This window comes from Poecilia reticulata, chromosome 23 (genome assembly GCF_904066995.2).
Source record: "Poecilia reticulata chromosome 23, P_reticulata-male-v2, whole genome shotgun sequence".
Classification (NCBI taxonomy): Eukaryota; Metazoa; Chordata; class Actinopteri; order Cyprinodontiformes; family Poeciliidae; genus Poecilia; species Poecilia reticulata.
Genome location: NC_088852.1, coordinates 9,838,912 through 9,862,144, shown reverse-complemented (window position 1 = coordinate 9,862,144; position 23,233 = coordinate 9,838,912). Strand labels below are relative to the sequence as shown.

At 41.5% G+C, this 23,233-nt stretch overlaps 1 protein-coding gene across 3 annotated transcripts; it reads left to right on the top strand.

The window, feature by feature from the left end:
* The first annotated feature begins 1,052 nt into the window (after positions 1-1,052).
* On the top strand, positions 1,053-23,233 carry rassf8b (Ras association domain family member 8b). 3 transcript variants are annotated; one of them, XM_017302919.2, is made up of 9 exons: positions 1,053-1,478; positions 15,236-15,407; positions 16,663-17,013; positions 17,085-17,278; positions 17,362-17,568; positions 18,175-18,249; positions 18,507-18,629; positions 19,832-19,955; positions 20,293-23,233. In XM_017302919.2, exons 2-9 carry the CDS (start codon positions 15,296-15,298, stop codon positions 20,406-20,408), a joined length of 1,302 nt encoding a protein of 433 aa, XP_017158408.2. In that variant the 5' UTR covers positions 1,053-1,478; positions 15,236-15,295; the 3' UTR covers positions 20,409-23,233. The 3 variants fall into 3 exon arrangements, with proteins under 3 accessions (XP_017158408.2, XP_008399148.2, XP_017158409.2); XM_008400926.3 differs by having other exon boundaries at positions 1,055-1,478; positions 17,365-17,568; XM_017302920.2 differs by lacking the exon at positions 1,053-1,478 and adding an exon at positions 13,214-13,819.

Below are 23,233 nucleotides of genomic sequence, written 5' to 3'. Positions count from 1 at the left end.
GTGCTGCTGATTCAGAAATGTCAAGACAAATGGATCCGGTTTTCACAGAAATATGTAGTGAATGTAGACAATTTAATCCTAACTATAAAACAAAACAGCCAATTGCATGAAGTCGTTAATTTTGCCCCAACCCGTCATTTTGCGTTTCTATTTTCTATTAGTGAACAAGCAGCAACATGAAGACTAAGATATGGACAGGTCAGAGAGAAAGTTATGAAGATTGTAAAATATTATCTAAGGTTTTGAACATCTCATGAAGGACTGTTCAGTCCATTATTTAAAAAAAATGGAGCAGGTACGACGCAACCGCAAAGCATAAACGAAACATGAATGTTCATATAAATCACTGACGGGCAGAGATATAATCTGATAGACCAAGAGATCCATCATAATTCTGTATGTGAATGTAGGATGAATCGGTTTTAATGCGTTAAATCTGCTGGATTGTTCTTTAAAGTCAGCCAGTTGGTTGTAAGCTCTTAATATTTAAACAATATAATATAGTCTTCTACACAGACACAACTAACATTATAAAAGGAAACTGGTCAGTTTCTTTCATTACATTCATATATATATATATATATATATTTGAAGTTCTGTTGTAAGATCAAATATGTACTTTCTGAAATGCATCCACAAGCATAAGTTAAGAGATACTATCTTTTTTTATCTTTAATGAGAACAGAGAAAAGGTAGAAGTTTGTATTTATGTATGTTTACATGTGTCTTGTACTTTAGATTGTTGTCACATCTAAACATTTCTCATCAAATTTCAATAAGCGTTAAAAAAAAAACCTCAATGCCATCAACCAGCACCGAGTCTTTGACGTTTTAGCTCACTCTTTGTATGTAACTTTCATCAGCTGGATAGTTGTGCCTCTTGTGACGTCATCGATCCGGAAACACAGAGAGCAAAACTGGTGGGCTTTTTTTTTTTTCTAAATTGCCTTCTTAAAAACTTTGCAATTAAAAAAAAAATGTTGCCGAGCAAATCCATACTTTTGAGTCTTTCTGTTCGTGTGTCTGCATAGGACCTGAGCCGATCTGGGTCCATCCGTGTGTTTACTACCAGCACAGCGACGCTTTAAATGGCTCCATCATGCCTTGCGGGTACGGCGCCCCAGTTAATTCACCAGTCGCGTCCCCGTCACTGATGGGCACAGCAGCGGATGCTGTATCGGACAGCCTTCGTGTCGGATGTCCGAAGAGGGGACGGACGGACTGGTGTTTACATCCACACGACTTCACAGAGGAGGAAGCGGAGGAGGAGGAAGAGGAGGCTGCGCACCGTTAACTCCTGCAGGAGCGGAAAGGCACGGATTGAACCCGGGATCTCAACCTGCTTTACACGCCACAGGAAGCGGTGAATTTTTACTCAGAAGAGGCACACCGAGGCTCCGGAGCACCGGGACGGCTTTTTTTTTTTCTTAAAAAAAAAAAAAAAAGCTCCGACAGGCGGTGAGCTGCGGCTCAATGAGGTATGCGGCTGAGATTCGCACTGCGTTAAAACACAACAGACACAGTGTTGGCTTTCAGCACCGGTTCGTGGTTGTGTTGTGTAGTTTAACTGTTCAGCTGTTGCATAACTTTCATATATTTTTTTGTTCTGCTGTTTATTCCTGGTCCTCCTGTCGGAGCGACAAGTCCAGAGAAATATTACAGAAATTGTCAGAGGAAGTAATGACACCATGTGTTCTGGACAGAACATACCAGATCAATGAGCCGTCAGGAAGTGAGTGTGCAGTGAGTGTATAAGTAATTGGTTCGTGCTGATGAATCCCCCCCAGTAGAGCCCACTCAGCAGAGGATTTGAATCAAAACTTTTCTCATTTGACTTATTGATCAACAACAGAGCTGGAAGCTCATGTGTGATGAAGATAAAGGCAACTTTATCACAGCCACCGGCTCTATGTTTGGTAATAGTTGATGCAAAGCCGGCCTAAAGCAGAAGCAAAGTGAGCAGCCAGAGCAACCAGCTTAGAATTATTATTTAAATCAAATGTACTGCTGTCTATGTGATGCATCTGAAGCAATCATACAGCAAATAACTTTTTAAAAAATATTTTTGTTAAAAATGCACACCGAGTTTGAAGTTACGTTAAGCATAAGGAGAATATTAGGACAGTCGTTGTGGTAATGAATTTTAGTTCCTTAAACGATAAGGGTTGCTTTGACGCACAGTGTTAAGCTTGTGGTCATAATGCATTAGAGAAGGGTTTCCCCAAATGTATTATAAGCCTGGCGGGCCACCAGGCTTGTCCCCCCATCAGGCTAAGCTTTACTCATTTATTTAAGTCTTTTTAAAATGTCTACATTTTTTAAGCCTTTATAGTTGGTGTTCATGTATCAATCTTTCAATAATACAGAATTATCAAGTGATATTTTCACATTTCTTCTCGACTTTAAAGATTTTTTAACTCAAAATCACGACGGGCGGTTGGATGAACGACCAACCACCGGGTTTAGCAAGTTTTCTGGGGAAAACCTTGATTAGAATACATGCATAATCTTGTCTCCCATATTTAAAATATCACATTTAGCTTTTGATGATATGAAATAACAGCCAGACTAATGTCCAGCATCCATATGTAGCATCAACTACAACTCTAGCATTATTAGCCACAGTAATGTTTGCTTGCACCTTGCACCCTAAACCAGTTATTTATTTACATTCAGCAGTAATTCAGAGCTGCGAATAAGTTTTTCAGCCAGAACTCATCTGTTCTGTCCTTGCCTGCACGATTTGAGCTACTGCAGTGGAAAAAAGTCTTAACAGAATTACTGGAGTAAATCTTTGTCTTTCAGCAGACTCCCCCCCCCACCCCCTCCTCTCATCACGTGGTCGGATAAGCCGCCAGACTTTACAGGCTTATTGTCTTCATCAACCTGATTAGTTTTAACTTTTGAGGTTGCATGGCAGCGGTTTCGTCGCTCCAACGTGGCGATCGTGACGTCTTTCCAGTAACACAGGAAACGCCACCCTCGTGTGCAGTCCTAGTTAAAATCACACACGTTGTGTTTCACAGCTGACTGACGGCGGCTGAATGCAGCACTTTCCAGGCCGATTACCTCCTGAAACCTTTCATTCAGCACCTCTGAGGCATATTTGTCCAAGCCTGCGCTCGTGTCATGGTCTCCACCTGTTGACTTTTTTTTTTTTTTTTTTAACAAACTCTAAACCAGAGAGAGGAAAAAGCCTCACTGAGCAGAGGTAATTTAAAGATTGCAGTAGACGTAACAGGATACTACAGTAGAAGGAGGCGACTTGCCAACTCTAAAGCACAAAGTCATCAGTTTATTACTGTATGAGAAGGGACCACTGAGTCCAGGACACTCCATCAAGGAAAGTGACATCATGTCTCTGAACAAGGGTCCATATCTAATTGAATTTCCTCGTATAGGAAACACCTGCTGACATTAGCATTTCTGGCTGCCATTTTACCCGTGCGACGCTGGCGTGGCTCTGAACATGACAGTCTGTCACTTTGCAGTGTCTCAACAACAGGAACCTCAGCTCCTTCCTGTACTGTTAAGGTTAAAGAAGGCTTAAGTTGGGTTAGTTGGCTGTACAATTGCTGTCAGGTTTAGGTTTAACCTTTTGTGATTTCATTTTTTATTTTTTATTTTTTTTTTTTAAAGTGAGATCACATTTTCACTGATCCACCTGATCGATCTCAAAATTTGCCAGTTCTGATTACAGTCGCCGGATTTTGGAGCATCTGCTAACCCTGAAACCTAATTAGGTCAACAACATGAGTGGATGTTGAACACTGGGGATATACCCATTACCCCATAAGGATTAGACAGGATGAATGGATGAATGGGATTAAATTTCCACGCGTTTGACAGAGTGAAAAATCAGAGTTGGAGTCCAGACAGCGAAGTCGGTCTTCGTAACCCTTTACAAGTAGAAAATGGCATCGCGTCGTCAACGCGATACAGGACTGATACGCCAATTGAATTACTCCACAGTCAGTAATTAGTATCTTCTTTGGAGGGATTATATAGTTGTTCCATGAGTTGCAGCAGGAAATAAAAAAGTCCAGCCACCTCGCCCTAATCTTAACGTTGAGAAACCCCGCTGCTGCTGCTCACACCTCCGTTCTTTCCCGTACCCTCGTCGAAGGGAGACAAAGAGGAAGCAACGGGAAAGCGCCGCTCGCTTCTTAATTGTCGCCGATTGTTTGGCCTCGTTTCCCCAGTCCGTGCCCTCCGGTCAGTCCGGTCGACTGTGCACAAAGCTTGGACAAAGCCGGAGCCGGGTTGCTATGGTGAGGGATTGTTTGCGTCCAGTCATGCCACTGGCCATGTGGGCTCATTGCACACATTGCAGCACGCTCTTTTGTTTGAGTGGCATTCTCACACACACACACACACACCCCAAAACCCTCAGGGCTCCAGCAGCCATCTAAAAAACTTGTCCTCTGACTGCATCATAATTCTGAGCTGCTCGCCTCTCTGATGTTTTGCTGTGCCATTTGCAATTTATTTATTTATTTTTTTGCTTAGTTGGAATGTAAAATTTAAGGGTCAGGAGTTCAACCCCAATCGCTGAGTTTGTTAAACTTTAACTAAGTGAAAGACAGAGAGAGCGGGGAGCTCGAGACAACAGGAAATGAAGTGTTAGGTTTGCAATTAAAACCAGATTTTTTAACTCCAATCAGTTGTCTCGGGGTGGTTTTTGCGTTAACCGTCTCGTGCGTCGCTCGCTGCGTTGGAGGAAAATCTAATAAGTAACCCGGCCTTTGTGAGCTGCGCCTCCTCCTGGGCTCTGCCTTCCTGTGGCATCCCGAGAATGAAACTTCAGGGGAGGCAGAACTGAAGTCACAACTAAGATTAGCTCTGTGGTTTGCAGGCCAGACAGCAGGATATTCCTCATGTCGCTAACCAAACGGCTGCTGCAAAAACCGCCTGACTGGAGGATTTGAATTGATAGCAGCAGACTTTCTGTTTTGTATCAATTTTCCTGATGTCATGAAAATAATGACCCTCGACACATTACATTGTTTTCCTGTCCTCTCTTCTGATTCTGATATGTGGCACTTTATGCTAGCAGCGGTACCTACGCTCACCGGCTACTTCGTTAAGTACATCCGTTGAATTGATTCTAAGCACGTAAATGAATCGTGCACCTTGTAAAAACCCCTGAATAAATTGGTTTTTCATATTGTTTTTTTTTTTTTTCTGTATTAGTTGTAGTTCTCTAAATCTCCTCCTCTATTGTTATCCTACCTATGCAGGAAAACAATACTTCTGGTTGGGTGCAGTGAGCACAAGATTCGAGCACAAAATGCGGAAAAAAGTGCATCAATAACACGCAGGATGACACTTTTGACTTTTAAAAAAAATCAGGGCGATTCTCTGATTTCTCCAAGGGATGACAGTTATTCCTATTTATGGATGCTGGAAGTGAATACTTGACACATGGGAATGGCATTAGAGCTGCCACCTCATACTCACTGTTTGGACATAGGTGTCCAAGATGGGACTCCTGACCTGTGGACATTTGCAGCTTGTCTTACTTCCTTCCTTTTTCCAGTCTAAATGCTGACAATGTATGCAAAGAAATGCAAAAAAATGTAACTTTTCGCTCGACTCGCCGCACATGAAGGTTTTATTTTGGACTTGTAACATACTTTAGAGTGCCTTTAAGTAGATCCCAGAGAATTTTTTTTTTTTTTTTTTGGCTCAATGGAGAATACAGGAATGCAACACTGACCATCCCCCACCTGTTTGCTGCTCAATTCTGGTGTTGAGAGAATGCAAACTTGGAAAGACAAGTCACAAAGTCTTACATGTAGCAAACCATAATTGGTATTCTGCTCAAATTTAGTTTATCATAAATGGCGCCATAAAAATGTAAAAATCCATCAGATTATGTCTTAACGGTGGTAGATATAATCTCTTTTTTTCTGTTGAAAATTAACAGGTTTTTTTCTGCATGTTATACTTGTATTTTTACTCAAAGTGAGAATCTCAAACCACTGAGTGAACCTATTTTATTTATTTATTTTTTTCTTATTTGTGGTTGAATTGGAGAGTTAAACTCCCCGTGCATGAACTTTTTTTAGTGGAGCTGAAATATGCAGAGCCGACTCTGACACTTTATTAAACGGTCACAGCACTTCTCCCACATGTTCTGACAAAACTGCCTGGACACGGCCCGCTGAGCGGATCCGAAACATGGAGAGCGCGCATTTACAATGAAGCGGCTCCAAAAATAGAAACCCCCTGTCGCAGCATGCTAATTTATGTACGCTCGCTCGGTATGATTTATTTATTTACACGCCGGCAGAGGGAGCATCAAAGTAAGTGCTGCCGAGGCCATAAACGGAGAAAATGGAAACGGTATCGTGGAAATTCAGAGCCGCGTTGCCGGCGGCTGTGGGGGCGAGGGCGAGTGGTGGAGGCGGCTGAGGCGTAGCAATAGTCTCCATAGTGACTGGAGAGCTGCGCGTTCCCGGCAGGGGAAAGAAAATCGAAGCTCATTTCCACTAGGAAGCAGACTTCATCGGTGATGGAGCTGGATCAGTTTGGGACAGAACTCGGCTTTAACGGCCTGACTTTTAGGGTTTCCAGGTCACAGCCTCATTAGCCTGTGGGTTTCAACCCAGAGCTATTAACTAGTTTCTTCTGACATCAGCCATTGTGAGTCTCTTAAGTTGTTCAGACAACTCAGCCACACGCAGACATCCAGGAACAAAGCTTATGGAGCTTTTAGTTCTGCTTATTTGGACCAGAACATTTGAACATCTGCCTCGCTGACAAGAAGGCAACTGTTTCGTAGGAGGAGGGGGGGAAGCTGTGGGCACATTTATGTTACTATTTTGCACAATGCTTGCTACACTGTTTTACTTTGCATGTACAGCAACAGGTGGGGGTGGGGCGGTGTTCTTTTACTGTGAGCTGGAGAAAAATGTCAATTTTTGCAAGTCAAAAGGTTTTAAAACATTGCCAGTTGTTGATACTAGGAACCGGCCCATGTTTACTTTGCATTTCCTCACACGGCTATCTGTGTGAGAAAATGTAATCATTGGATCTAGCCACCTTTAAATATCGATATAACGTCCTCAAAAACACCAATATTCATCTAGAACTTCCTGCAGCAGTTTTCTGTCCTGCATGGCTAAAGCTAACTTTAGAAATTGTCTGACTATTTTATTTTATTTATTTTTATTTCCGTCCACCTGTGTAAATGGTGCTATTGATGAAAGTAACCTCTCTGAAATCAGGAAATATTCACACCTTCAGCAGCAAAACTACCAATACAGAGAGGGGGAAAAAAAAAAACAACTTTTTTGCTAACAAATGTTCTATTATTTTATACTGTGGAAACCAAAAATTCACTTACTTTGGGTGCACGTTTACAGTTGTCGTCCATGTGGACGACCCATTTGCACCCGACCTTTTACTTCCTGCCTGATGTCTTTAGATGCTGCTTCAATATTTCCGCATAATATTCTTGCTTGCCCACCAGAAAGCAGTGAGTCCCAGGTGTTATTGTGGCATTTAACAAATTTAAATAAGCTTGGTCTAATTTTTACTTCAAAAGAAAGAAAAAAAAAACATCTATTTTTCACATTTCAGTCTCACTAGAACAATTATTTTACTGTTGATGCCGTTGATTATGAGTTTTGTTTTCTGCTTTGTTTGGCTCTTTTATTAATTATTATTATTATTATTATTATTATTATTGCAGACTGTATCACAGAGCAGTTTGAATTCTCGCCTCGATGCTCGCTCAAAAGCGACGTGTGCATCCAAGTGTAATTTCATAACAGATTACATTCCCAAGTTGGTGGCAGATGCCATTTGCTGAGCGGGATTTGGAGATTTGCCATGAGGATGACCACATTGGTGCAGCGTGTGAGCAGGAAGTGTGAATTCACAAATGACGGGACGCTACCAAAACAGAACTTTGTGAAACTCTTGACGTCTAATGCCTTTAAGCCGACGCGGTCGCAACTTGTTTCCTGGCCTAATTTCCAAACATCCGCCATCTGCTTCGTTTTGTTTGTCCTGCTGTTGGTGTAAGCTTTCACCTTGGACAGATGCGGCTCAGATGGTCGAGCAGGTTGCGCTCTAATTGAAGAGCGGGCAGCCCGATCTCTCGGCTCCTCCGCATTGCCAGAGTGTCCTTGGAAAAGCCACGCGGTTTAAATCCAGAGCCACGGATCAAAGAGTCGGTTGCTGTAATCGGCGAAGTTGAACAGTCTCTCACCAAAGTGCTGACACAAGTCGAGATTTTTTTTTTATTTTTATTTTGTCTCGATAAAAATCAAAGCCTGAACTTAAGTGTGGTGTGCGTTTAAGTCTTTCATTTCATTCCAGTGCAACGCCTTCCAGTCATCCTCTGTTCTCGTCGCTAGGGACATTTTTACGAGCGCTAATGTTCCTACAAGCCGGAGTTTTGTTTCAAACGTGGCCGAAAACACTGTCAGCAGGCACGTGCAGACAGTGCAGACAGTGGCTGGGAGTGCTTGAGCACCTGCCCTTTTTACTCCTTGCCCCCAAGTGCCCTTTTGGTCAATTTCTTTTTTTTTCTGTATTATTATTTTCTAAGCCCTCTTCTGACACATAACATGTACTAAAATTATTATTTATTTATTTATTTATTTATTTATTTATTTATTTATTTTTGTACAACATAATAAGCCCTCCGGTCACCTTGTTACCTTTGACCTTTTGCCCGTGACGCATGACGCAGTTGCCTCTCGCGCAGTGAGATGAGGCGGCTAACTGGAGCTCAACGTAGCGAACGTTCCAGATTACAGAACAGTTTTTGGTGAATTCAAAAAACGTTTTTGGTGAATAAAGTGGACTTGCTGCTTGTCAGATGACGGAAAACGTTGAAGTATCGTTTCTGCTTCAGCTCGGAGTCGCGGTTTAAGCAGAGAGGTAATGAAATACAACAGACACTGACGGGCCTCTGCGTCTGCCTTTCTCTGAAGAACTACTGAGCGGGAGGAGACAACCAGGTGAGGAGAAACTTATCTACCGATTCAGTATTTCTATTATACAGACATTAGGCTGTTGTTGTTGTGATATTAGCTAGTTGCTAGCTAACGACTTTGCTAGCAAAGCTAGATAACTAAAAAGCTTATTCCCTGTATCGTTAATGATATCAGTCATTCTTCAGTATTTATTATGCAATAAGGGCACATCGCCCGTCCAAAACCGATCATCTCCATAATGGTTATATGTCCGATCTTCTAATTTCCTTTGCTGCATAATGTACATTTCATTTATTCTGGCGTTAGAATAAATGTATCTTGAAGGAGAATAACACTTAAATAATAGTCCAACAAGGATATTCATTTAGAATTAAAAATAACTCACCATGAATTACCATGATAGATATAATGAATGTAGTAAGTGTAATTAATGAAGGGGAAAAAACTCAACCCAGACTTTAAGTTGGGTTGAGTTGAGCTGTATAATATTTTTGGAGCTCCTTACAAATGATTTACTCCTAATTGTTACTGGGGAAAAATGTCATTTATTGTAAGACAATTTAAAGATAAATTTAAGGTTTGCAGAGTATGCAGTTAAATTTTTTTTCCCCCAATTATTCAATGGGGGAAAAAAAAACTAACCTCAGTTAAGTAAAATAAAATTGTAATCAAAACTTTTGGAATGATTCCTTTTTTAAAAAACCGTTTTGTTTAAAAAACTTTTTAAAATTAAATAACACATTTTTGTCTTGTGAACATAAAAAGTTATTTGCCAAACATACACTTTTATTTTCACACATCAGAAATCTTTTGTTGTGATTTTAGGCCCCGCCCACGACGTCATGTGAGAATCGCAAGCAAAACTTTGACTCCAACAAAAACTTAGAATAATAAGAAAAGATTTCTGACATGCACAAATAAGTTTGTTTTGCAAAAAAAAAAAATCACTTCATGAGACAAATGTGTGATTTAAATGTTTTTAAAAGTTGTTTTTTTTAAGCAAAACTCAGTAGGCTTTTCTCATGGTGACATACATTAACAAGTCAATTTTTACTTCTGTTTTTTTTCTTTTTTCTGCAGTTCCACCTTAAAGTTTGATGCAGCTCTGCTTTCCTGAATGGACCATCTTCATCTCCACTGCAGCAAACAGGCAGCTCTTTGTTTTATAGATTACAGTCACTAAAAGGTTGCATTGTGCCCTTGTTTGTATTTTAAATAGTGTAATTCTCTAAAGACAAAATATGTCTGGTGGTCCAGCTCTGATTTACATATCTTGCTAAATTGCGGGTTTGAATATGGCAATACTTTCCTATAACAAAATACACCTGCAGAAAGAAATTACTAATAAAATATCTTACATAGTTGTATGCTCTGTATAGAGATTTCCCTTAGCTTTGATTGTATATCTCACAATTTTGTAATTTATCATTGTTTATTAAATTCTGAAAGCTGAGAGGCTTTGTTAATATTCTATGCGGCTTGATGTGCCCTTTTTTTTTGAGAACCTGCTCAAAAGTGGTCTCTGCACGGCCCTGTTATTACTTATAGTCTACTTCACTCTTACTTATATTTTATTTTTGATTCCACAGTCATATTTTGTTTTTCATAGTGTCAGGACTCATGTTTCAGAAATGGAATTTCTGGAATGTTTTGCAAAGTAAATATTTTGATCTGAAAAATGTTATGTTTTGAATGTAAGGTAAAACATTCATTCATCCACATACATCCAGTTTTCCCTGAATCCCCCCGTGGGGTGCCCCCACAGGGGGTAACGTTTCGGACGAAACGTTACTCCGAATCGTTCGCCAGTTGAACATTTCGGGAGCGAGCGGGTTTACGCCCCTGGACAGGTCGCCAGCGTGTCACAGGGGGGAACATATATAGACAGACAGGACAAACAACCATGCACACACATTCACACCTGAGAATTTAGAGGGACCCCAATTAACCTGACAGTCATGTTTTTGGACTGTGGGAGGAAGCCGGAGAACCCGGAGAGAACCCACGCATGCACAGGGAGAACATGCCAACTCCATGCAGTGAGACCGGTGGTGGGAATCGAACCCACAACCTTCTGACTGCAAGGCAACAGCTCTACGAACTGCGCCACTATGCAGCCCGCTATAAACGACCAATTAATTCTTTTAAGTCTTAGAATAATTACGTCATGAGGGAAGACGTGACGCAGCTCGGACCCTGTGACGCGTTTGACCCATTCCATTCTGTTCTATGTGACAACACCGCCCTCTGCTGGTCTTGTTTTGTTCCTCCTACTCATGGTAGCTGGCGACATTCAGTAAAGTCCTCTCCGCTGTTCTGATTTGCTTGATGACTTTTTATTGCCCCTTTTCCACCGGCTCTACTTCAACAAATCGGCTCGGCTCTATTTCGGAGTGACCGCGTTTCCACCGGCCCAACTTGGCTCTGCAGCAGGGTGCCGCCTCCTGGTGGCGGACGGTGTAGCGCCACGTGCTGTGCTTCATTACATGCGACCCAGAGGTCGCGTTGGCGGAATATTTCCCGTTTTGACCGGTTATTTTTTTTTTTAAACGACAGAAACATTTAAAGCCCGTTGGTCGTTTGACAGCTTATAATTAACACCCTCTTTACTCACTTTACACAAAAAGTTAATCGCAGAGCCAACTAAAATCAATCAATAAAAGAATCCTTTCTGAATATCATCTCATGGACACTGAACGAAATGCGTCTTTCTGACCGGGAGCTGGCGGCGTGTTGAAGAGTTATGGACCGGACGCTTTGGAGCGTCTGGTTAGGAAGCCCATCCAACAACTTTGGTAGAAACAGCGCGTTTAATTTCAGTCTCCATTACATACAGAACAGAGAAAACTAAAGAGAATGCAATGTTGAATCCATTTATAGTCTAAACAGAGGAGCCGGCAGTTTATCTTGAAGAAATAAATGAAGGTGCACAAGTTAATTAGATCGTAACATGCGCAGTGCGCTGCGGCTGCACAACCAAAGCGGACGCGGCTCTGCCGCTGCAAAGAATTAAACTTAACTCACCCAGTGGCTTTAATTAATGGAGCTGAAGTGAGCGGCGCTCAGAAGCGCGGTAGACATAACATCTGTCTGTTTCGGGGGAGTGAAACCACGCAATAATAATAAAAAATAAAAATAAAAAATCCTCGCACGCCCGGGCCGCACAGGGTAAAAAAAAAAAAAAAAGTTAAATGGATCGGTTTGGATCAGGCAGATCCAACTGCCCGATGAACCAGCGCAGATTTCTCTGCAGATACAACCAGGAGGAATTTGTAAATCTGTGCGATCAGACCACAGCAGGTGAAGTGTTGGTCATTTAAGTGGAGTTGTAATTTTATAAGTTATTGGGGCCATAGTCAGTGGTTTTTGTCACTACGGAGAAAAAGTTAGATGCATTTATCTGCTTTATGTGTGATGGGATCTGGATACACGATTCAACTGGGTGAATATTAACTAAACCCAGGCACGTGCAGAGGGGTTATTATTATTATTCATTGTATATGTCACATTTTTGTAATTTATAATTGTTTATTAAACTCTGAAAGCTGAGAGGCTTTGTTAATATTCTGTCCTAGAATGCGGTTAGATGTGCCCTTTTTTTTGTTGTTGAGCACCTGCCCCCTTAGTGGTCTCTGCACGGTCCTGACTGTCTGTATTCTGCTGAAAAACAAAACTTTATTCTCACCTTTCAGTTCTTTTTGTTGTTTTTTTCTTACTCTGAGTAGTCTGCATGCATTGTCGCCCCTTTAGAGATTTGAGTGAAAACTACATTTCTGAGTGTTCAGCTATTAAAAGTAGTATGAATAGGACTCTAGTTTTCAAAGGAAAACTAGCACCGCACAACAACCTGAAGCTGATTCTGCAAAGAGGAATGATTCAAAAATAAAATGTCTCAATAGTGTTTCTATAAAGGAAACACTATTGAGTGTTTCCTTTATAGGAAACTTATATAGCCTCCTGAGTGTGCTTAGCCTCACTCAGGAGGCTAAGCACAAATTCAAGCTAGGCTTTTCTGATTTTATTTTTCTAAAACCATATTGGAAGTCTTGTAAAGAACAAACTACAATCCCAATAAAACATTGAAGTTTATGACTCTAACATGAAAAAAATATTTGCATTAATGCTTTTGACATCTGAGATTAGATTTGATCTGTTTTTACCTTGTAGACAATTTTTTCCGTGCTGCTGGGTGTGCAGCCCAATGCCGCCTCACCGGGAGAGCATCTAGTAGTTACCCTGGTTGAGGAGAGAGTGGGGGGGGGGGGGGGCAGTGGTCCCATTCCAGCTGTGATGAAGATGGAAGCTGCCTTTAACTCCACGTCAAACGACATGAACGTTGAACAATCAGGGCTGAACTGATGGCTCGTTTCTGCAGCTCGGTTATGTTGCACCACTATGCATTAGGCTGCTGCGCTGTAACTGCTCTGCTGCTCTGGCAGCTGTTGAGGCGTTGCCAGCTCCGTAATGACCGCCCCGCTGCTGATGCTTGTGTCAGCACTTTGAAAATGGCTCTCATTTTGTGTCCGTACGCTCTTTTCTCTTTTTTTTTTTTTCTTTTTCTTTTTTTTCAGCACCGAGCGCCTGCAAATGAAAAAAAAAATATTGGAACGGTTCTATTACGCGGCTACAATTGCTGAACCACAGGGGGTGCTTTAGCGACTGTTCATCGGGAGCATTAAATGAAACCGCTTTCCAAAGAACAAGTGTCGACGTCAAGATTTTTTATTTTATTTATTTTTTTTAGCTGCTCGCGTCCTCCGGGCTTTCTAACTGGAAGGAAATGAGCTTGTTGATTTTGTTTTATAATTCGCCGTGGGCCAAAGAGTTTGATCTTAGGAGTTAAGCTTGACAAAAACATCAAAGGGGTCGGTCTAAATGGTTGATTAACATTTTTTTAAATGTTTTCTTTCTGAGCTGTGTGAGTTATTTGGCTATCTGTACAGCAAATAGATATGGAGATATAAACTTATGAGTCATGTTTGTGTCCAAAAACTGCGTTTCCTCGACTGCTAAGTTGTCCCGAGTTTGGCTGATGACGCACATCCGCCATGTTGGAGCCATTTCACGGAAAACCGAGAGGGAGAGCGCAAAACTTTATTAAGATGTCCAATCAGGACATTTGTATTATATTGCTCTATATTGAAATTTTACATAGCAAGTATTGACTATACTGGTAAGCAAAAGCATTTAGCTACATTTTTCTTCTGCTCGCTTTGTGGTCGAAATTACTTAACTCCTTATCCAGCCTTGTTAGTCTCAATCCTTGGTGTTTTATTTGATCTCCGACTTAGAAATAAAAGTTAAGACAGTAGCTGTGTGCTTGTGACCCTTTCCTAACGTTTTAGGAGCAACACAAATCTGCTGTAGGCTACTTGAATAGTATATTCTGTCATATTCAGACCACAGAAAAACAAAAATTAATTGGTTTTATTAAAAAAAAATAAACCCTAGTCGCTGTAATTTTTCAGTTACACTGATTTCTATAGGGGCTGTTAAATGAGCCACAAATTGTCATTACTTCTCAATGTGGGCTGTTTTTCTACTGGTAAAATAAACACATTGAAAGCAGTTGAATTTTATTCATCTTTTCAAATTGGATAAAGCTATTGGACAAAAAAATGGTTTTATTTAAGGATCTCTTTATGCCTTATTTTTCCAGAGGTGGAGGGGGAGGGAAAAAAAATCTGGAAGGTTTATGTACCGAGGCGCAGCGCTTGAAGGTCGCAGGTTTAATTTGATATAAATGTAAAAATGTCAGTGCACATTATTGGAGCTGAAGCCGAAAGACTTAGTGCTGCTGTTGTGCATCATTACATTCCTGGAGTGTTTGATCACTCACAGGGAATGTCTCCAGCTCACACACAGACTTGTGTAAATTACACAAGCAGGGATTAATGATTATTAAGAACTATTTACAGACTGATCCATTGTTAGCTCAGCTTTAGCTTGTCTGGATCTGAATGACTTGTTATTGGCAATAGTACTATAGCTTGTTGATGTAGCATTTTAGCTAGGTTGCAGAAGGGTTTTATGTTTTGTTTTCATGACAAATTATCAATAGGTGACTTGGATTTATAAACGTGGAGTATTTTGTGGTACAATGAACACTCCGCAGAATTACTCTGACACTATTACAAACTGACTTGTAATAAATCATAGAAACAAGATTATAAAAAAAGCTAATTTTAACTTTCAAAACTTTGTTCCCAATGATTGAATTGTTCCTTTTTTACGCACATTTGCTATAACTCCAAGTGTCGTTTTCATTTGCTGGCTTCCAGGGTGCGAGAATAAGCCCATAAGAGCTCCCCCTGGTGGAACGGAGGAATGAGGGCCTCTGGATGAAGGCCATGGAGCTGAAAGTCTGGGTGGACGGCGTACAGCGCATCGTGTGCGGGGTCACAGAGTTCACCACCTGCCAGGAAGTGGTCATCGCTTTGGCACAAGCGATCGGTAAGCTCAACGCTTCACACAAAACAAATAAGAGGGAGGCATTGTGTCGCACACTCTCAATTTGACAGGAAATCAAGTGTGATTTAGATTACGTTTTAAGTGAGATGAATCTGCATTGTACTCTGTGGTGCGCTTATTATCGGGTGGGCAAGTTGTCAGACTTACTCTGGGTGATAAATTGCAGAAAGATGAAAGGTGACTGGAGGGCATGAATATTTTCCCCATAAATAAGCCTTTACAGAATGAGATGAGTCATACTGCAGCAGTCCTGGGTTTATTGACAAGGAGCCGCAGTGGAATAAGTTAGCATGCTGCCTTTAACAGACGATATGTGAACAGTTTTGTGCGGCTGCCTATTTTTCAGATTAGTTTTTGCCGACCCTTTAGACATACTAGAGCTCAGACATGCCTGTCAAAGTGGCGGAGCAGCAAGATGTGTGGCATTCGCTGTCCTTTGTGTCCTCTTTGCCTTTTGTTCAGGCGGCCGGGCCACTTTGATGTGAATGGCAGCAGTGATGAATGCACCTCTTTTTTATTTTTTTTACAATGATCCTTACTGTGCAGGCTGGGGGTTGAGGGTGAAACAGGCAGTGCACTGCTCTTATCTACATGTGTACAGACTAGAATGCAGAGTACACACACACACACACACACACAGATGAAAAACTGCAACACCATTGAGCCTCCAGCCCCTCACAATCGCTGCTTGTTGAGTCGAATTTTCCCACCGTGAAAACTCTTTCGGTCAACACGCTGGTGGAGCGCTTTGAATGCGCTGGTGGTACGCGAGCGTGGGAGAGCCGTGGAAGAATTTATTGAACAAGTTTTGTTCTTTTGACGGTGCAAATTCGACTTTCACGCCCGGCTTTCTGAGTTTACTTGGATTTCGTTGACGCCGCAGCAGCGGTTATTATCTGAACTCGGGCCTGGCCTCATATGTGCACTACCTCACAAAACTGTTCAGCCTCCTTAAACCCTTTTTCACGTTTCAGCCACGAGCTTCAGTGAACAGAATTTTGTCGAACTTTTATGTACAAGTGTGGTGTTTATTTTTAATTGGCCTTCTTAACTCACTACGCAGAGCCACCTTTTGCTGGAATTACAGCCAGTGTGCAAACTATAAAGTTCATGTTTTTATTTGCGGAACAAATTTCAATGATTTTTGTTGATTCTTATTCATCCCTCCAGTTGTAAATATTATAGTGCATCCTAAGTAACTGCACAGATGTCCTGACTTGCCTTTCCATCCCTCCAGGACGCACCGGCAGGTACACTTTGATCGAGAAATGGCGAGACACGGAGCGCCACCTGGCTCCGCACGAGAACCCCGTGGTGTCCCTCAACAAGTGGGGTCAGTATGCCAGCGACGTGCAACTCATCCTCCAGCGGACCGGCCCCTCCGTCAGCGAGCGGCCCACCTCCGAAGGGCTGGCTCGGGTCCCGGAGCGGGGCCTCTACCGCCAGAGCCTGCCGCCTCTGGCCAAGCTGCGGCCCGCGGGGACGGACGGCTCGCTCAAACGTAGGGAACCCAAACGCAAGTCTCTGACCTTCACCGGGGGAGCCAGAGGACTGCGGGAAATATTTGGGAAAAGTAAAGATACCGAAGGTATTTTCTTTTTACAGCAGATATGAACTTTGTGTGTGATTTTTATTTTATAGCTTGGTTTATACTCTCAGCCAAACAGGTTCAGCAGCGGGGCGTCAGCCTGAACCTGAGCAGACTCGGAGGCGGTGGAACGGCATCTGTACCTGGGAGTCCGGCCAGGGAGCTCAGCCAGCTGGTCCAGCTGCAGCGAGGCAAGCTGCAGGCCCTGGAGAGCCGTCTGCTGGGCTGCGAGGCCGAGCTGCGAGACTGGGAGGAGGCCAGCGACGTGAGTCCGACCAGCCGAGCGCCTCCGTGAAGAAAAGAAAAGAAAAAAAAATCGTTCAACAATTCCAATTATTTTCCACTTAGCAGGAAGGAAAAGTGGAGGACGAGCTGCTGCTTCTGGAGCAGCAGGTGAGGAGGAACGACGGCGAGGTGGAGGAGGAGGAGTTCTGGCAGAACGAGCTCCACATCGAGCTGGAGAGCGAGCGGCAGCTGCGGCAGCAGCTCGTCGAGCTGCGGGGCCGCGTGCGCGACTGCGAAAGCAAACTTTCCGAGTACTTAGTGCACATTCAGGTGAGCGCTCTGACACAGAGGAGCTGCATGGTTCCGGCGTTTTTAATTGCACCTGCAAACAGCAGGAGTCCTGCGCCGTGTTTCCACATCTCCAACCGGTGGTGCAGCACATCGCACTATCAGGTTCTCACACAAAGTAGCGGAGTAGAACACAAATGATGAATGTATTTTTTTATTTAAAAAAAAGAATAAAATCCTGAAAAGTGTGGCATACTTTTGTATTTGTATTATGAAAAAAGGAGCAAATGATGGACGAAAGCCGTTAGAAATCCAATTTGCAGATTAGACCTTGATTTAAGCAAACTCTGTGTTTCAGCATCTTTGCAGTTTTTTTGGAACTAAGTACTACTTTGGTATGCAAGAAGCATACCATTCTTTTCAGAGACTTATCAAAAATATATATATATGTTGAAAACTATTTACGTATTTTCACCCCTGCAATTATGGGTCGCTACTGTGGGCTGGTTCGAAACATGAAATCCCAATAGGACATATTTTAGATGGTGTCGGAGCAAGGGGGAACATATCTAGAAAGCAAGAGAGGCGTACTGAAATAGATGACTGTCTCCGTGAAGACTTTGCAGTGATGGTTGCTGCTTTGTTTAGAGCATGGAGACGGGCCTGGAGAAGGAGCGACTGCAGCAGGAGGCTGAGCTCAAACTGAAGGTCAAGGAGGAAGAGGTACAAATCAGTTCATCTTGCTTTTCCAAACACACACCGAGCTGGAAAGAGAAAGGAATGTCCTGTTTAAACTAAACAACTGACAAATGAGAGGCTCATCCCAAGCAGGAGTTTTTGCTGTCGTGACATATTATTAATCTCAACTTCCTTTGTTTTTTTTGTTAACTATCCAGTAGAAGTTAATAAGCTACCAGTCTTTCGAGCCGCTTCCCCTTCAGACTTTCGATGAGTTGTTTTCCTTCAACTCCTGATTCCAGGTGCAGGCCCAGCTGGAGAAGGTGAGGGCGGAGCTGGAAGCGCAGAGCCAACAAACGGCGCGGCTGGAAAGCAGCTGCAAGGCGTTGGAGCGCTCGCTTTGCCAGTCGGGCAAAAGACTCCAGGTCAGCTCACACTTTATTCGTTTTAATCTGACTTTTTTTTTTTCTTTCCTTCTTCTTTTTGGCACTCCAGCCTCAGAACTGTCAGGCATTTTTTTTTGCCTCCAAATGGGTTCGAAAGTTTCCGGAAAAGGTTGTGAAAGTTTATTTTTATTTTTTTTTATTAAAATGCTGCAGAGAAAAGCCGGTGATCTGTGCACAGGTGGAACCGGTACAAGTCCTGAGCTCCTTAAATTTGCAGGCAGCGATGCTTGCTGGGATGTGCGGTGGATTTTTGCTTCTGTGCCTCCTCTTACGAAACGAAATTTTCCTCTACAGACTGCGTCCGCTCTGATGTGAGAAGTATGAGGTAATAAGAAGAGGAAGGGAGGGTATTAACAGCATTCTTTGGCTGATTAGAGAGGGGCGTAACAAATACGCAATCCCTTCCCTGACGTTGCTTTAGCCCTCTGGCAACACGCTGTTGCAACTGGGTTACGGCTGGAGGGATTTTGAGCAGATTTCAAACGTGTACCTCTCAGATCTTGTCAAATTTATAACTGCAATTTTAAAAATACCCTGGTAGGATTTTATGTAATAGACATGAGAAATTATGAAGTGCTAGAAAAATGATGTATTCCAGTCCATTTTGCCTATTTTCTTGTAGAATAACACGAGCTTAGTAAGATTTGATAGTCTGTGTCTTTATATTAAAAAGTTGAATGTTGAACTTATCAACTTTGCCCTTTGTGTTTTCATGTCTGATACAGCTCCAATACAATACTCTTGTCACGATAAGAACTATTTGTAACATTTATAACTGCATGGCACAGGATTCAAAACCCTACTAGCACAAATATTGCCATTAGTAATATAGTTCTTTAGGGCAACAATCACAACAAAAGCGTGGTTTGTAGCACTAAAACGCACTCAGTAGCTGGATTACGTCATATTTTCAAATGTACTGATATCTATTGGTATACAAACTGTGGACAATAATGGAAGATATAACAATTGTGACAACATAGATAGTTTAAGGGTCTTTGAAACATAATCAAAATTTTAACATAAGAAATGTATCGCAATAAAAGACAAATGCTAAATTGCCATCCCTAGTAATGTCACAGAATAAACAAATCAAAATGTCTGAACGTAAAGTAAAAAATGTAAAAATGAAGAAGTCGGTGGTTTATTTGTTTCCCACGGTGTTTTGTTTTCTGTCTCAGGAGAAAGAGCAGGAGCTTGAGCAGCTAACGAAAGAGCTGCGGCAGGTCAACCTGCAGCAGTTCATCCAGCAGACTGGCACCAAGGTCACGGTGCTGCCCGCCCAACCCGCAGGAGACGACAACGGTGAGCGCCAGCCCAAGAACTGAAAGCACACACACACACACACACACACACACACACACACACACACACACACACACACACACACACACACACACACGCAAATCTTAAGACTAGTCAGTTTCATGAAACTTCAATTTCATAGCTCATTACCCCTTTGGCTCCTGTGTTGTTTACCCACTATTGACGTTTTATCTATAGAAACTCAGTGCCACCATGTGGTCAAACCCAGAATGACACATCAGATTGTAACAAGATGTCTGTGACCGTTTCAGCTAAGGTTTTAGTTGTGTGAACAAAAAGAAGACTGAGGGTTCTCCATCAACTCTTGCGTCTACAGATGTGGAGTGTGGCTCTCTGACACGGCTGGGCTCGTCGCGGCTGTTACCCAGCAATCTCCGCGCTCTGCAGAGCAGGGTCTCCTCCGGTCTAAACCCAGAAGGCATCTACGTCTGACTCCGCGTGGGCCGACGCAGGCAGCTGGGTGGCCTGGTGTTTCGGATTCACTGGACAGCCAAGAATCCTCGTCGGAAACAGCCATTTTACCGTTACTGGGAGACAAACCGAAGTCGTGCTAACGTGCAACACCTGTGTCTGAACTCTGAGGCATGAGTTGAGATTTCCTCCTGTGCTGTTGCGTAATGAGGTAACGAAAGCAAGCAAGCTACAAACCAGCAGATCTTTACTTTATGCTCGAAGCAGCTGCTTCGGACTGACTGTAAAAGACGGAGAATTTCAGGAGTTTAGACTTATGTAAGAGTAGATGCATGAGCATGCACATCTGTGCTATAACCTTAGCCATATCTGATTGCCTTACTCTGGTAAAAAAAAAAAAACAACAAAAAAAACAACATATAAACAAAACCAGACATGAAGAAATATAATGTTAAAGCAGAACTCAAGGTACCTTCTGAATGCCATAAAAATAAAAATTTAAAAAAAATCTAAAATGCTTAGCAGCAATACAGGAGACTGCTGATTGTACCTGATGGCAGTTTGTTTTAAAATCGAATTTGGTGTTTTTTATGTATGGGTTTAGACTTTTATATTGATTCAGTGGATGTAGAGTAGCCTTATACTCAATTTTTAAAGTATGAAGTAAAACATCAAACTTATAATTATACGTAGGAGGTGAAAACCAGAATTTCTAGGCCTGCAGAGTACCAAAAGTATCTCAAATCAATCGAACAATCAATGTCGACTACATAGCCACCAGGTGGCGACAAACACAAACTATTCAGGCGAGTAAGAGTAATTTGAATGGATGTCATCTCTAGCTTAGGTTGTTTTATAAGTTTGTGTTCATATACATACACTGGTCATAATTTTATATAAATATATTTAAAAAAAAAAGCTTCAGCACTTTAGATCTGAATGTGTAAAAGTGCCACTATATATTTTTTCTTCATTTTATTAACAGTTTAACAAAATAAAGATGTCTTATTTGAACCAAAGCTAGTGCAAGATAATAAATAGATGAATGTCATTTTTATATATGTATATATAAAAAATATAGAGCAATATATATATAGTTTGAGTGAAACACTAATGACTTAATTTTTTTTGTTGTCGCACAAAAAATAGGATTTTGTTGGGAAGTAATGGAAAAAATGAGAAATGTGTAAAACTATATGTGTCTGTAGCAAATCCAGTCCCACAAAATTAATAAAAATCAAGCCAATAATTTTCTGAAACTGGATTGATATGCGAATAATGCATTCTTTAGAGTTCTGTGCCCAGATTGTGCATTCATTGAAACACTGCGTTGGGATTTTGATTTTACAGGAAGTAATCAGGGATCTGATGAAATATTGTTGGACGAGATCGGAGAATATATTAAAAGTCTTCGTCGTGGTTTGAGACTCTTATTTTGAAGTAATAAAGGAAGCAGTTCTGAGCCTTTTGTGGTAATCTTGGTTACAAACATTATGCTAACATTATGCTAACATTATGCTAACTGTTTAGTGACTAATGATGCAAAACTCTTGATTTACCAAACAGTATGGGAAGAAAGTAAAGCAAAATAAAGTCTATTAAACATCGTATTTTAACCACTGTAAGTTGATATAGCCACACTAACCACGAGCCACTATTGATGCTAATAGTAACATTTGCTAAATTGAAGGTGCTAAATTAAAGGGCTGTTTCACATTTTTTTTATGTCTCCGGGCTTCATTTGATCATCTGTAGTCCATTCTTGTAATGAAACCACAGCAATTCAATTCAAGCCAAAAGTCATTTTTATTGCAGCAATACTGTAATAACTTGCCAATAACATAAGTTATTACCAGACTGGGTACTTAATAAATAGTCAGAAGCGACAGTGTGACTGCGTGTCTCTTTACATCTAAATAACATGCAAATACGGTCATACTCAAGATAATATAACTAATTTTAGCAAATGAATTCACCAAGTAAAACATGCACACATATGTCTTCATTTAGATTTTGAGAGAGAGCTTTGAATGTTGGCCACCATTGATGGATGAAATGATAACTCATAAATCAAAGATGCAAGTTTTGACGCACAAAAATATCTTTTACATCCCAGATCTAAAGGGCTTTGTCTATATTTTTGCATTAATGGTTAAAGCTGTTTCATTTTTAAGGGATTTTTTTTTTTTATTGCTACACCAAAAAAAAAAAAAAAAAGGAACAACCAGCCAATAACGTCATAACCTGTTGCAACATTAGCAAGTTATTATGTTACTGGCCAATTATACGTTATTGGTTGCTACAGTCCCTATAAATGCGGATATTTTTCACTGTGCTCGCTGTTTTAATTTGAGTGTTAAAGTGGCAGGAGTGCACACATCAGAGCCTAACACTTTTCAGCTCGGAATCAGTATTCATCCGAGGCGACTCTGTTGTTTCAGAGCGCTTTTAATTTGTGCAGCCATAAATCTTTTCTACTCATCCACGAGATTGAAATTTCTTTGCAGTTTCTTTCAGAGTGATAAACAACCTGGGCTTTTTTTTCTCTCTCTCTCTCTCTCTTCCTTTCTTTTTTTTTTCTCCAATTACTCCATTTGACAAGCTGGAAATCCAACATGAGCCTTTTGTAAAGACCCTCACACTTTTGTGCTGTGAATGCGTAACGGCGCGGAGAGGTCCACCTTTTGGCTTGTTTTGGAAGCCGAAGACATTCACGTCCCCACTTGAGCTGAACCTTTCTGTAATTGTTCAGCGACTGAAAATGATTGTTCGTGTCGCTGCAAAAGTCTCAGCTGGAGACTGCAACGAAAGGAAAGTTTTAAATAATGGCGTGAGGAAAAGAAAAA

Excerpts from the sequence above, each read along its gene's own strand:
- rassf8b (XM_017302919.2), top strand. The coding sequence starts at position 15,296 with ATGAAGGCCATGGAGCTGAAAGTCTGGGTGGACGGCGTACAGCGCATC. Across the intron at positions 17,014-17,084 it reads GAAAAGTAAAGATACCGAAG|CCAAACAGGTTCAGCAGCGG; the intron begins GTATTTTCTTTT and ends TTATACTCTCAG. Across the intron at positions 17,569-18,174 it reads AGTACTTAGTGCACATTCAG|AGCATGGAGACGGGCCTGGA; the intron begins GTGAGCGCTCTG and ends TGCTTTGTTTAG.